Source organism: Colletotrichum chrysophilum (assembly GCF_026319265.1).
Source record: "Colletotrichum chrysophilum strain AFK26 chromosome Unknown scaffold_329, whole genome shotgun sequence".
Taxonomy (NCBI): Eukaryota; Fungi; Ascomycota; class Sordariomycetes; order Glomerellales; family Glomerellaceae; genus Colletotrichum; species Colletotrichum chrysophilum.
This window is the reverse complement of record NW_026517616.1, coordinates 2,511-16,739: the sequence shown is the minus strand read 5'-3', so window position 1 is coordinate 16,739 and position 14,229 is coordinate 2,511. Positions and strand designations below refer to the sequence as shown.

At 54.0% G+C, this 14,229-nt stretch overlaps 3 protein-coding genes across 3 annotated transcripts; 1 reads left to right on the top strand and 2 right to left on the bottom strand.

Moving 5' to 3' along the window:
* Nucleotides 1-736: 736 nt before the first annotated feature.
* COL26b_014295 (uncharacterized protein) lies at nucleotides 737-3,509 on the bottom strand (the record flags this gene model as incomplete). Its single annotated transcript, XM_053186870.1, has 3 exons — nucleotides 737-1,236; nucleotides 1,439-3,419; nucleotides 3,483-3,509. 3 exons carry the CDS (start codon nucleotides 3,507-3,509, stop codon nucleotides 737-739), a joined length of 2,508 nt encoding a protein of 835 aa, XP_053029187.1.
* Nucleotides 3,510-7,743: 4,234 nt separating this feature from the next.
* COL26b_014294 (uncharacterized protein) lies at nucleotides 7,744-9,171 on the top strand (the record flags this gene model as incomplete). The annotated part of the gene is made up of 1 exon (XM_053186869.1): nucleotides 7,744-9,171. The coding sequence occupies one exon, from the start codon at nucleotides 7,744-7,746 to the stop codon at nucleotides 9,169-9,171; it is 1,428 nt and encodes a 475-aa protein (XP_053029186.1).
* A 3,642-nt stretch (nucleotides 9,172-12,813) lies between these two features.
* COL26b_014293 (uncharacterized protein) lies at nucleotides 12,814-14,008 on the bottom strand (the record flags this gene model as incomplete). The annotated part of the gene is made up of 4 exons (XM_053186868.1): nucleotides 12,814-13,353; nucleotides 13,406-13,528; nucleotides 13,579-13,922; nucleotides 13,972-14,008. 4 exons carry the CDS (start codon nucleotides 14,006-14,008, stop codon nucleotides 12,814-12,816), a joined length of 1,044 nt encoding a protein of 347 aa, XP_053029185.1.
* Nucleotides 14,009-14,229: the final 221 nt, after the last annotated feature.

Genomic DNA, 14,229 nt, shown 5'->3' with positions numbered 1-14,229 from the left:
TTGAGGAACGTGGGCTGCCTTATACGAGAGCCCATATTTGTGTGGCTCTAAGGGGCTCGATGGCTTTTCTGCGCCTCTGCCGATGACGCCCGCCCCGAGTTCGAGAGACTGGGAACCGCTGCGGCCATTCTCAGATGTAGATGGCGTCAAAGTGCAGGACTCGTTAGGTAGGCTAGAATTCCGCAGAGTCGTGCTGATTCAAGGTCTCGGCCCTCGCGTAGAAGCCTTCACAGCAGGAACTCCTGTCAGGTGACTTCACGGGGCGCGCCAGAGCTTGTGCTCCGCCGCGAGAACGGCAAACATCTTCTCCGGTAGCTTCACATGCAAATGCACTGGGAATCACGGAGACGAGGAACGAAAATATTGTGTGAATAGAACCGTCGATGAGTTGAGACGGGGAGGGTCAGGTGCCTCCCCTCTCCTGAACGAGGCCGTAGCCTGAAGTAACGAACCAAACCAAACCAAACCGAACCAACGACCAAAACGAAACGAGCCAGCCGAGAACCAGACCGCCGACCCAAACCCATGATAACTAGGTATGCCCGTAGGCAGGGACCCCCCTCCAACTCCAGAAATTCCATCGTCATTCTTTGACGCCGTGCGTCTTCGTCATTGTCGTCGTATCCGCCGTAACTGTGATGTATGGGTTAGTGAGGGACGACGACGAGGGACGAAGGAGTCTACTCACTTAATCCAACAAATGTTCCAAAAAACAAAAAGAACGAGAGCATGTGGCTCAGTGCCGGGTGGCCGCCGTAATGATGAGTACGACGACCACCGCGATGCACCAGAGGGCGAAGCCTCCGAACATCATCATGCGCATGTTGCGCCTTTGGCCGTGGGAGAGGCCAGAGCACTCTCCTTGAGTGATGGCCGCTAGCATCGAGTCGGCTCTGCACGAGGTCATGGCCCATCCCACGAAGGGGATGACGAGGGTGATGGCCATGACCCGGCGGTAGAAGAGCTTGGAGCGCCGTTGCGCGCGCTCCGAGAGCATGTTGGGGCCGGCAATGCCAGCCAGCTCCACGTCGGTGCTGATGACGCGGGCCCCCTCCCTTGTGAAGAGATGGGGGGAACCCTCCCGCGCCCGCTGGTTGGCGAGGGCGTCGGCGGCCGCTCGGTGTGTGACGCGAGCCGCCTTGCCGCTCGCCGCGGTAGGAGCCCTCTCCTGCAAAGGAGAAGGGCGCGCGGGCAGCCCCGACGTGGGCTGGTTGCCCCAAGTGTTTTGGCGATGGGCTATTTGAAGAGAATCAGATGCTGTTTTGAGCGACGAGAAATGGAGGCGTTGTTGGAGGGAAAATTGGAAGATGGGGAAAGTTGTGGGCGGAAAGAGGAAGGAGGAAGAAGATGGAGGGATCGAAAGCCCTCGCCACAAAAGAATTTGTAGTGAAAGGGCTCAGGGCAAAGGGAGATAGGGCACAAAAGGGCGGGTACTTACAAGAGAAGGCCTCGTGGTAGCTACCGTTCTTGGTCTGACTGAATTGTGAATGGGCAGAATCCTTGCGGTTGTCGGGACGAGAGAGACCATAGCTGCTGTCTTGAATGGAAGAATTGGGGCGCATGGTAGGTGAGATGAGGCTGCCAGACAAGGTATGATCCTCCAGGCCACTTGCGCGACGTACAGCTTGGATTCTGGATGCATCCTCTCGAGAGACTAGAGGGAAGGGGAACTTGGACTGGGAGAGGCCACTGAATGTTTCTCCTGTGTCGGTGCGAGGACGAGAGCCAGGGTGCTGCAGAGAAGGATTCAGGGAGTCCAATTCCACATCATGCCACTCCTGTTGTCGACGATTAGGAGGGATAGTGGGCTGAGGGGGTGTAGGGAAACCCAAGTTGGGGAAAGGAGACAATGGCGACGTCACGGGCTGCATGCCTGCGGTTCTTCTCCACCAAGGGCCAGTGGCGGATAGAGCGCGACGAGCTTCGTGGGCGTTGGGATGCTGAATGAGGACCCTGTCAGAGACGTTGGCAATGCTGCTTCCAGTCATGACTCTGCCAACAGCGCCAGTGGGGAATTCGCGGTCGTCAGTGACAGTGCGCCAATCTTCTTCTCCATCAAAACCAGCTCTCTCATCTGCAGTAGAAGTCATGGCAGCCATGTTGGTGTTGTCAATAGCGCTGTAGGGTTCAGCTGCTGGCGTATTGATGTCGTCAGGGCCATGGTGCTGGGTGGCAACGGGAACCTTGACTCCAGATGAAGTGACCTTCCAGGAGGGCTGGATTGCTGGCACATGGTAGAATCCTTGCTGCTGAGTCTTAGCTGGGTTGTTAGGCGAGTTGTGAAGATCGTGCGTGTGGGATGAACGAGTACGGTTCACAACAAGGCCGGATGAGGGTTGACTGATCCCAGTAGCGTGATGAAGAGCTTGAGACACTTCTTTCTCCGCACTGAGTCGTGTAACCTTCTCCTTGTACTTGAGCTGGAGTTCCTCAAAATCGTCATCTTCAGACTCTTGAGATGAACAACCTGAGAATGCGTGAAAGGGGTTGAGCCGGCTGGAGGACGCCGTGCCATTGTCTTGTGCGTTGAACCGACTCTCTGAGGCTTTGGAGGCTTGGCCATTATGCTTTGCCTCAGTCTTTGTCTCCACCGCTTTGGCAACAGGCTGGGGCTGGGGCTGGGGCTGGGGTATTCTGGGAGAAGCTGGGGAACAACCAATGAAGGGATCAAGAAAAATAGGAAAGCGCGTGACATTCTGGCTAGACTGAGTGGTGTCGAAGTAGCCAAATGAGTCCTTCCACTTGGGAAGATCGTCGAAGTGAGACTGCGGATTTTGCTGGGAGCGGTCTTGGGAGCTCGTGGCAACAGGCGGAGGAAGAGTGGTGCGTGAAGCCATGATGGGAGACGACCTGGGCTCGAGCTTGACTTCGGGAACGGGCTCATCATCAGATACCTGACCCAAAGAAATAGCGTCCTTGGGATAGATGGAGGAGGAATCTTGCCAGTTGTCGAGGGCATTTCGGCTGGCGAATGGGTCATCTGCAGGGTGCGGCTGCTCTTGCTTGGCCTTGGCTTCGGGCAGAGACGAGATCGAGGTGTCGATGAAGGCGTACTCATCATCAGATGGGTAGACAGAAGAGGCGCGAGGGTCCTTGCTGATGGTCTCTCTCTTGGCTTCAACGGCAGATTGGGCGGAGTGGGTTGTAAAGTTGGTGCCATTGCCGGACTGAGTGCTGGTACTGGGAAGCTCTGTCCCCTCGGTCTTCACCTGGCTCTCTGGCTCCTGGGAATCCTTGGACCGGTTGGCATCACTCAGAATCTGCTCAACTTGCTCAAGCTGCTCTTGGGTCAATCGCTGGCCGTTTCTCAGGACCGTCTCGAAGGGAAGCTTGGGAGTAGGCGGCGCAATGTTCCGGTGAGCTTCGTTGAATGAGCTGTACAAGTTGCGGTTCGGAGTGAGCGAGCGCTTGGCAGGGCGCTGCATGGCGTTAGGATCAAGCCTTTGGGATGGATAAAAATAGAAGGTGCGAAAAAACTTTACCTCTTTGGTCTTCTGCTTGTCAGCCATTGTGGAATCGACTGGGATTGCGGCTTGTGAAGTATTGAAAACAGATCCTCAGTTCTGCCTCTCGTGAAGGGGCCAAAAAGTGCGCAATGGGGTGAAGATCGTCTCGCGCAGCAATCTCAAAGAGATGAAATGTGTGTCGGACGAAGCCTTCTGGGAGATATTGATACTGAAAAGAATGTGATCTGATCAGGAAGGGGTGCAAATCAGACTTGTGACGGGACTGCCGAAGTAAAGCTGCTTGACTCCCAAAGAACGCGCCACAAGGAGACGCGCAAGAAATTTGTGAATGGGGAAAACAAGGCCAGAAAGACTGTCGTCAAGGGATGTGAAGAGGGGAGGATTGCCAAAATTTGGTCGACAAGGTGTGGAAAGAATAAATTTCGCCCACGTTGTTGTAGATGGGAGAGGTGGTGGTGGCAGTGTGGGAGAGTGGGAGAGTGGGAAGGAAAATTTGTTGTGGGCGGAGCAAAAAGAGTTGTGTCGAGAGAAGAGAAGAGAGGGAGGTCGGCTGCCTGGCGTAGCTCCTGTCTTCAACGGAGGAAGGAGCGTCGATTTTGGACAGGTTCGAGATGTTGGCCGCGAGTGGTGATACTGGTTGCTATGGCTCAGCCCGGGACTCGCTTCCAGGACAGCGCTCCGCTTAAACACGGCCCAGGACGCCAGTCTTCTGAAAATGCCCCATGATGAGAGTTAAAAGCCTGGCGAGCTCACGGTGTGCAATCAGACCTGTTGTCCAACTGCCAGGCCATGATGGGAGGATCTATTTCAGCATACACAGCAAGTCAATTTGGACTCTTGCTGAGCCCCCAGTCCACATGAACTCCGTACCAACGTCTTGATGAATCTACGCCGCTCATTCTGGCAATTGGAAGTGCGCAACCCCATATGGATGGATGTTTCCGTCCAAGGATGGAGGCTTCTTGTGGATTAGTGTCAGTGCGGATGATGGGACCGAGGTGGGACCCAGAAGCATATTGCGACAACATCGCATCTTGATATCATGAACGATTGAGGATGGGCTCATCTAGAAAGCTGGAAGATGTCATTCAAAATGTATGTAAGTGGTGCATATATCATCATGCGGGAGTTGGTCTACTCAGGCAATTTCGATTGGCTTGTAAGTCCATTCGCGCCAGATCCGCCAGCGGCGTAAATCACGATGTACAAAAACAGCCCAAGGCCAAAGAAATCGATGACATTGGCTCTACTGGTAAATCTCGGACCATATAAACATGTCGCTTCTGTTGCGCGTCACAAAGCCTTGTCCACAGCTCCTTCCACTTGTTGAAGATCAGGGCTTTGACAACCTCCCACAAAGCCCGATTGGAAAAAAGGAAGAAAAAATTATCAAAAGACGAAAATAGAAACGAGATACAGCCTCATGCAGGTGGAAAGTCTGCTGTAAGGTGCACCTGCCTTATTATTTTCAAGGTTTTGAGGCGTTGCCGCCTCACAACGCTGTTGAGGCCATCTCCATCTCGATAATATTTGGGGAAGGAACGACATGTCGTTGGAAAGAGCACGCACACCAACCTCCTCCTGGTTAGTCAGCGGGGTCTAGACCCAAGGAGGCTAGTCCAGGCTCCATGGGCGATAGGCGATAATCATTCGCGATAAGAGCACCCCCTGGTCGATGGACCCTGTCATCCTTCCACCTCTTGACATGGCAGGACCCTGGACCATCTTCTGGCTCGTTTTCCTCATCCGTGTGTCGGCTCCTACGTCCCAGATTCACTCTCAGCATCGCCCTATCTTGGCAGCCATGAAGTTATCCGCACTTGCGACGATAGTGGTCACGAAGCGCATTCAGGGTCCATCAGGGTCCCGTCCAGCCTGATGGTGTCTCGGTAGCGCCCATCCCGGGCCACTTTTCCATTCCCATCTCCCTTCCTCCAGATCGTTGAAGCTTCAGCTGCTTTGGCAAGCGAAGCGACGGTCGTGAGACTAGTCAATCACTACCAACCGAGATCAACATTTGAGGCTTGTAATCCATCACATTCAGCTTGGCAAAGTCATCGTACAAACCTAGGAATTAGACAATCGACACTGCTAGCTCGTTGCCGATCCACGACACACGAAACATTACTCTCAATCGTGATGGATCTCGGCACGGCAGCATCGCACGACGAACTCCAATTCCCCCTCATCTACCGAGAGGGGAAGTCGGGATACAGGCATCGATGGTTTCCTTCCCAAGACTCGGAGAAGCTGGCGCATTAAAGAGTCAAGCAGATAGAGTTCGGCCTGCCCGCAGTCCGTGCTCACAGGTCTCGTCCGAGCCTAAGGGACCGAAGAATGACAGACGCAAGCACTCAATGCGTTGCGGGCCTTGAAAGACAGCTCTCCGGGCAGCTGGGAATACTTTCTTCGGTTCGACGTGGGCTCAACCCAGAAACACCAGTCACCAGCTGGGGGCGAGCAGGCAAGATCCTGAATGGCATCCCGCCGAGACAGCAAAGATCAGCGGTGTCTAGGAAGGATGGGTCCCATACCTGGCGAAGACAGGGCGAAGAGCATTGTTTCGTCAGCGAGTGTCACCAATGCAGCGAGCATCAAAATGCCTCTGTCAATCGACAGGACCCGTTCGTGGATATTCGCAGTCCCATGTGCATCAACAGCATTAACAACAAACGTTCCGAGATACCACATGCATTGCAAGCACACCGCATCGCATCGCATCGCATGGCGGCGCAGTGCAACAATGACCGGACGTGTGTCTCGCCTGCCCTGTACTCGACGGGTTGTAGGAGTCAGCTTCCTGGTCGACTTCGTCGTCTGTTTGGCTCTGCGTCGGAGGATGCTCCGTGGGCCGAGTCGTCATGGACAAGCGTACGGATAGGCAGCACGAGCGAGCGAGCGGACGGCGGACCAGGGTGGGATGCGAAAGAGTGAGAGTGGTGTTGGCTTCCAACTTCTGTTGTTGGCAATCCAATCTCCAAAATATTGGAAGCCTTGAAAAAAGGAGGCGACCACAGACGACGACGATGTGCACGGGTGAGGCAACCAATGAGAGGTCGAGTCCGGGGTCGCGCAGCCAATGATGGGCGGCAAAAGTCCAGCCCCCCCGTTGCCGAACCCAACCAGATCTGTTGGACACGGCCGACCCTCGCCTCCCGCCCACCACTACGCCTCCAGTTTCCAGTTTCCAGTGTTGTTCCCCCCACCGCCCCAGCGGGTGTGCGTCCTTGCCATCCATCCCTCGCTCTGCAGCAGTGCAGGTGCTGCTGTGTTGCCGTCGCCGTCGCCGTCGCCGCGGTCGCTCGAATGCCTCGACCTGACCTGGACTCTTCCGCCCGCGCTCTGCACTGCATCCGGCGAGCCGTCGATTTCGGGTGGATTCGTGATCTCGAGATTCCTGTGCGGCCACGAGGTCTGGAAGGGCTGTCTGGCTGACGGACTGCATATATGTGAGACGGCGTCGAGCACCATGTCTCCTGCGTCATCAACATCAGCAGCATGAGCTGTGTCTTGCTTGCAGGGAGGGCGGCTCAGGGCAATTGAGATTGAGGCGTGCAATGGCAGCCTTCGAGGCTTGCAAGGTTGGCAGCTCTGGGAGGGTAGGTTCGTCGAGCTCCAACACCAAGACGGCCCTGACGACGCCACGTTCCTTGCACCGGTCGGTGGATGGCAGCGATGGACCTCGCACTAAATCTGCGATGCGCAACGCCGCACACGCATATCCGCCTTAGCTCCTGCACACCGCTCGTACGACGGTCGTCTGCCATCCACCCAACCTATCGAAACCGCAAACGACCCCCAAAACCTCGTCCCGCTGGTTGGGATTCTGCATTGGAGCGCCAGCCAAAGGGGCCTAGACGGCCCATGCTACGCTGTGCGGCCCTGAGCTGGGTCTCTCCATGCATCTGTTGTTCGCCCAGAGAAGACGCTCTCTGGCTCTCTGGCAGGAATTCCCATCACTCCCCCATTCGCCTCACTACCCTACTCGAAACCGTTGTCTTTGTTTCGTTTCTCTGGCATGGGCTTCCCGACTTATCCATTCCTCGTTAGTTGCCGTACCCAGCCATTGGACGGACGCCGTCGTCCGTCACCCTTCTCCACCGGCATGCTCAATGCGATTTCCGGGCGCACATGACTCCAGGGTGCGAAGCCGCCCGTATTTCACTTTCAACCCCCCGGCTTGCCAACCCTTCTCCTACCCCGATCCTCCGAGATTTGCCCTTTCCCATCCATTTTCACCTTTTCACACCCATCTGCAACTCTCCAGACATGTTCAATGGCGTTTTGGGTGGTAGGAGGGGAGGCAAGGCCACTGTCCCAGGGCGAGGACAATGCCCTGAGTCCCGACCTGTACATTATGGGTGGCAAACGACGGATCGGTCATCTTGATGAAGACGATTTCTACGACACCTACGACCACCAGGACGCATTTCCTCAGCCAAAGAGGCCGAGATTATCACATCTCATTCCCGACTCGGACCCCGGCTGTACACCACCACCACCACGCGGCTCTGTTCCCGTGCAAAACCTGTCTTTTCTGGTTATCCGAGAGCAAACATCGCCGACACCGCCCACGCCCGAATGTGCGGAACCCGATGTCAGCCCATCAGCCATGGAAAGGACCGCATCAGGTTTATCAATCTCATCCGACACCAGCATTTATAACCTTGCCGAAGATGAGGGCTCGAGACTTCTGGACGATGATGCTGCCGCCCGAATGGTGGAGGATCGATTGCACCTCAACCGGCGCCGAGCGAAAGACACGCAGCGGGAGAGGATTTTGAGGTCGCTCATTCAACCACGGTCACGCCACGCCGAGTTCTCCATCGACAACGCCGCGTTGGAGAGTATCTTCTCTGCGGCAAATGAGATTTTCTTTCACAACTGTCTTTCTCAGCGAGTCACCTGGGATTGGTCTCATGCGTCCAGCGCCCAGTACAAGGACCACATCATCGGCACCACAGCTCTTCGACGTTCCAAGATGGGAGGATTTGAGACCCTCATTGTGCTATCGAACCCAATCTTGAAAGATAAGAAGTACAATCGACGGCTTCTCATCTCAACGTTTTTACACGAACTTATTCACAGCTACCTATTCATCAAGTGCGGCATCAAGGCTCGTCACTGCGGTGGACACACGCCAGGATTTCGGAGAATCGCAGAGCTCATCGACATCTGGGCTGGGTCGGACAACCTGCACCTCCGCGACATGGAAGCTGACCTAGAGCACTTCCGTGAGGACGAAGGTCGCTCCTGCGGTCACGGGCCGACATTTCCTGAGGCGTCTCCTCGGGCCATCTTCCACAGCTCTCAGGAGTACCTTTCGCCTCATCAGCACATTTACTACGAGCACCGATCCTACGAACATGACAGACCACGCCCCCACCACCAGGATCGTTGGGATTTTTGCATCAATGACCACCCAGAATACTTTCCTGTCAGTCGGGGTAGTAGTCCCACATCGACGATCCCGACCACGACTGAGGGGGAATTTGAAGAAGTGGAGCCGTTGGAGGAAGGCGAGATCCGCGAGACACGTGGACGACTCTACTTCCCCGACGACTACGCCTCTAGCAGACACTCATCTGCTCACCACGAACGACATTATGACTCACACGACGGGCGATGGGCCCGTCCCGATGACCGACGAGGGCTGGTCTTAAGCTACGACAGCAGCCCCAGCTCCATCATCACCATACGTTAGGGGATGCCGGAATGCATCAGCGGCATCGCCAGTCATTGTATATTTACTTTCATTTGTTTCGCGGGTCGGCACAATGGCGTGTCAAGTTTGAAAAGCATATTAGCATGGCGACGGTGTTATCAATGGTTTTGGCGGCGGCGGCGGTCCTCCATGCGGAATCTACCAGGTGCATCTTTTCGGCTCAACATACGGACGGACTACTACTTTGTAATCCCTTTCCCATCATCTTAGACTCTTCTTCCCTGGCCTGGCCAGGCTTTCTACATATCATATCATCAATTCTAAACCAAAGCAGTACACACCACTGCTTTCCCTCGTCCCTCCTTCCCAGCACATAACCATGTTTCTTTCAACATGCTACGCGGGACGCGCAGAACTTCCCAAACCCATCAAGACTACCCCGCGGCACTGACTGCGGTCGGAATTTGAGTCCTGGGAATGAGCCCAGGCACCTTCTTTGACCCTTCCTACACAACCATATGGGAAGGAAGGAACGTGCCCAACGCTGCGACATCTGGCAGCTGCGCCAGACGCACCCAAGCGCGTCAAGGTGCAAGAAACAAAACTTACAAAACGGACCTGTCACCATTATCACTTCAAACTCGAACAATTGCCAAACATCACTTCGACCGTTGCAGCAATTCTAAGATGGCAGAATCACAGAAGAGATCGAGAAATTCGCCACCGCGCTGCCAACACTCCTCCTTGATATTCCGAAAGAACGATCACCTGGTACAGACGCAGTCACACAACATAAACGACGTCGCAATAACGTTAGCCGAGAGCATCGCCGGACAAGTGCAATGGACCGCCCGCGAGAAACCGTTGAGAGATACCGTCGCCCGCATTCTATCAAAACAAGGATCCGACAAAAGCCCGAAAATCGTTTCAGCCAGCACGATTTTTACCCTCATGAAATTGATCGATGAGCTCTGCTTTCCCGGCCTGCTCTTCCCCACAACCCACCTGAACCACGCCTCGCATCCGGTGCTTCTCGAAATCGGACAATGGCGGGGTCGCGTGGGGTGGACTCAGGCTCTCCGGACTAAGCCTGGACTACGCAACACCAGTCCGAGCCCGAGCATCTCCATCCGTTTGAGCACGGTCCGCCACCATGCGGACGGCAAGACGGAGGCGCTTTCGCTCCGAGAAGTCATCCAAATCGCGATCCACGAAATGGTCCACGCCTACCTGATACTCCTTTCCTGTCGACAGAAACAGTGCGGAACAGACTTTGAGACGATGCATCGGGATTTGGATGGAAGCGGGCATGGCCTCGCCTTCGTGGCGATACTGAAGGCAGTTCTGGGACAAGTGCAAAGTTGGGCACCGCAGTTGAAGGATTTCGGGATGACAGACGAGGCGATTGACCCATACGAAGATTTCAGTGTGAAGTTGTGGAAGAGGGGGGAAGGTATCGCGGCAAGGAGCAATGGCCAGAAGGTCTGGTGGCTTGCAGCAAGACCGCTATGAATTGAGGACGCGCGCGGTATTGACTAAGACTCGGTCTTCCGGACAACGGCATTCCGAGTGAACATATGAGATGGGACAACTGCTTTTTTTGGTATTCGCTCAAAGACTTGACTCACGGAACCGCACGGGAAATGGAAAGGGGAACAGACGGTTGTTTGTACAGTACAGGGTGGCGCGTAACAAAGCCACAGGACAAGACTGAACTCCCTCACGGGACATTCACACATTCAAGAGATCATAACTATGAGTTTAAATGAGAAGCACTTTATCCATCGAGGTGTCAAATTGCGGATATAAAACTGAAGAAGGCACCTTGGACTCCCCTGCCATCCCAAATCCCCCTCTCAATGGTTGCTAGATCTCGTCTGCGTTCGCGATTTTGAGTCTTGAGAGATCGAAAATTGATCAGATTCTGGAGGTTATTTGTGACATTAGTGCTTAGGCTCACAAACCAAGATCCCGAAAGTATGTAAGTCAGCATGGGCTCCAATTTGATAATGTTGGTCTCTCTCTTTCAACAGCTGATACCCGGCAATATCGTCCAACACGGATATGAACTCCCATATTGTCGTCGTTTCATTCGTCTTATCTTCGTATTCGCAAAATTCCCAAGCGCAAAGATTCGGAAGACCGAAGTATGAGCTGTCTTCGGCCTCGAAAACGAGACGCTCGTGGCTCGTTTCATCAATTTTTTCAAATACATAGTACGATGCCTGCGCGTCGAGGACGGTTTGCTTTTGGCGCAGTCGACGATCGACGAGCCAGAGCCTCGTATCCGGGGATGACGTCCAACTCTTCATGGCCGAAACCAGCCTGTGATATTTCAGCCAAGTCGTTTTATCCATGTTATCGGGATAATCGCGGTAAATTCCTTTAAGTCCGTTGTTAAAATCGCGTCTCCAAAAATACTGATATTCTCGGAGGCCATCGATGGTTAATGAACTGTCGAATTCGAGGGCTATGTGTTTGACCATGCTGCTCCCGACTAGCCGGGGTGCAAATGGCAGGAGCTTGGTTATCGCCCATTCAGTGTCTATGATGACGTCCCACACCTGCAGAAGTACTAGGTCCTGGCAGGGAAGAACCATGAAGCACTGGGGGCTTCCACGACTGTCGACGCTGAACATTGCCGGGAATTCATCTATTTTTACAGTGAATTCCGGTAGGTGCGAGTTTTGTATCGGGTCCGTTACTTTTGAACAAGCGTCGACATACTTGGACCACTTTCCGGCGTTATAGCGACGGCACATTGCCATATAAGACTCTTTGCAGGCGGTGAGGCCGCCTCCATCGACGACGTACGTTGACGGATTTCCCGCGGTCCAGGAGTGCGAGGCTGTGTCGTTGGCGGGAGTCGGTGCGCCAACGAATCGGCGATCGTCGCCCATCTTCTTTGCTAGGTGCCGAGGAAACGTGTTAGAAGTAGGCCGATGGTCGCGGTAGTTGTTTTCATCGATGTAGGTGAAGATGTGGACGCCTCGGTAGCCGGGCTGGCGAACTGCGAGATCCTAGATTTGGTCTCGCATCTCTCCGGGCAGCATGGGAAACTGGTGGAATGTCTGGGTGGCCATTTCGGTACTTGGCGTTGTAGAATGTTCTCGATGTTGTTGCTTGTCGCTCATGAAATGTTGATATTGCAGTTCGGCAAAGTGAAGTAGATTGCAGATGTCCACGAGGTTGGAGATTTTGAGACTGAGGAGCTTCTTAAGTTTTGCGAAAGTAAGTGCTCGCTGGCGTTTGGGTGTTTCAGGGTGCGACCGCGACCTTGTTTTTTGGGGGAAAAAAAAATTGAAGTACCTTGCGGTCCGGACGGATACCTTTTGCTACTTGGCCACATAGGGGTGGTAACAAGCGTACATGTCCATCAAGGTGATCTTTTTGATCGATTTACAAACGGAGTTGTCTGTTCTCCTGGACAAGCCTAGTCTTGTATCATGGCATCTAAACTTCCTTAATTTGGAAAGGCTGCTACGAAATAGTTCAAGGGTGGTTAGATCTCTTTCAAGTCGTGTTCTATTACCAGAGAATATTATGTATGTAGTCTATGTCGGGTTGTGTATGGTCTTTCCAGGGAATCAGAAACTTAATGAACCAACGATTGTAGTTCAGTTTGAACTTTGGCAGCCTCACAAAGCTTCAAACCTCATGTTGCTCAACAGGAAGGATAGCCTAATGCTCGACCAACGGTCTCTCTCCGGCATCCAACGTCTCCTGGATACGCTGAGAGGGCAGCCACTTCTCAGCAGGGATAAACCACCAAGAGAACACCGCGAAAATGGTGACAATGCCCATGATGACCGGGGCGTAGTTGAGCGTTGACGCCTCTACAGGAAATGCATATGGGGAGAACAGCACCGCCACAACCCAGCCATTCCATAAGACGGCGATCGCCTGAAATGGGCGACTCCATTTTCCAAGACTCCACGCCGGCTTGGGGAATGTCTTGGGAGTCAGGAAAAGTCTGCCCAGACAGATGAGACCGTAGGCGGCCGCCGACGGTACACCTGCCGCGGAGACCAGCGAGGTGAAGGCCACGGAAGATGGGAGGATCGTGCAAGTGATGACGGAAGCGACTCCCCACACGACGAGAATCGCGTTCCTGGGTTGGCCGTCGACGACCTTGGAAACCCAGGAGGAGTATGGCAGGACACCATCGCGAGCAACGGCGAAGACCAGGCGAGAGGCGGCGAGGACAGCGATAGCAGTGTTCTGGGAAGGGTCAGCCTTCCTTCTGCGTTATGAGGGTCCAAACGTGACTCACAAACCACAAAGCAATGATGCAGATGATGTTCATAAAGATGTGTGCCCTCTGGCCAAGAATGGCAGCGTACAAGGGCACGAACGGCTGAGCACCACCGTACGAGAAGAGGGTATCCGCGTCGGGCTGCATCAAGTCAGCACACATACCCGCTGATCTGTGTGATTTAGACTTACAACACAAAACAGGAAAAGAATGACGACAATGAAACCGCCAATGCCGCTGGTCACAGTACTCCAGAAGATGCCTTGTGCAGCCGCGATACTAGCGTTCTTGGTTTCTTCCGCAACATGCCCAGAGGCGTCGAAGCCAATGAGAATACCCGCAGTGGCAAGATACGAGAGACACCAGTTCCATCCGTCAGGGGCGCCGGTGCCGTTGTAGGTCGTCAAGAAGGCGTCATGAGCTGAGCGAAAGCCGATGGTGTTCTTCGTGGCAATGGGCAACCAGATCATGTTCAGCACAAAGTCCAACAGGACAAAGCCAGTGGACAGGTAGAAAATCCATTTGAAATAGCGAGCTGGGCTGCTGTTAGCAGCGTTGCAGTGACACTGACATGAACAACCTACGCGGCAGCAAGTTCCAAATTGCGGCAGCGGCAAGCATTACTTCAGTCGCAGCCCATTGGACCGCCCTGAACTTGATACTTGAGCTGTCAGACGGGAAGTCCAAGTTGAAGACGACGATTTCCTGTCAACCCATCAGCAAGAATACTTCCAGCCATATTCGGAGTTAAGCGGTAACTGACCGAAAGCATGTAGTTGACAGCTCCCTGAGTGTTGCCTGAAGCTTTGTAAGTCTATGCGTCATACAGTTGACAACAGGTT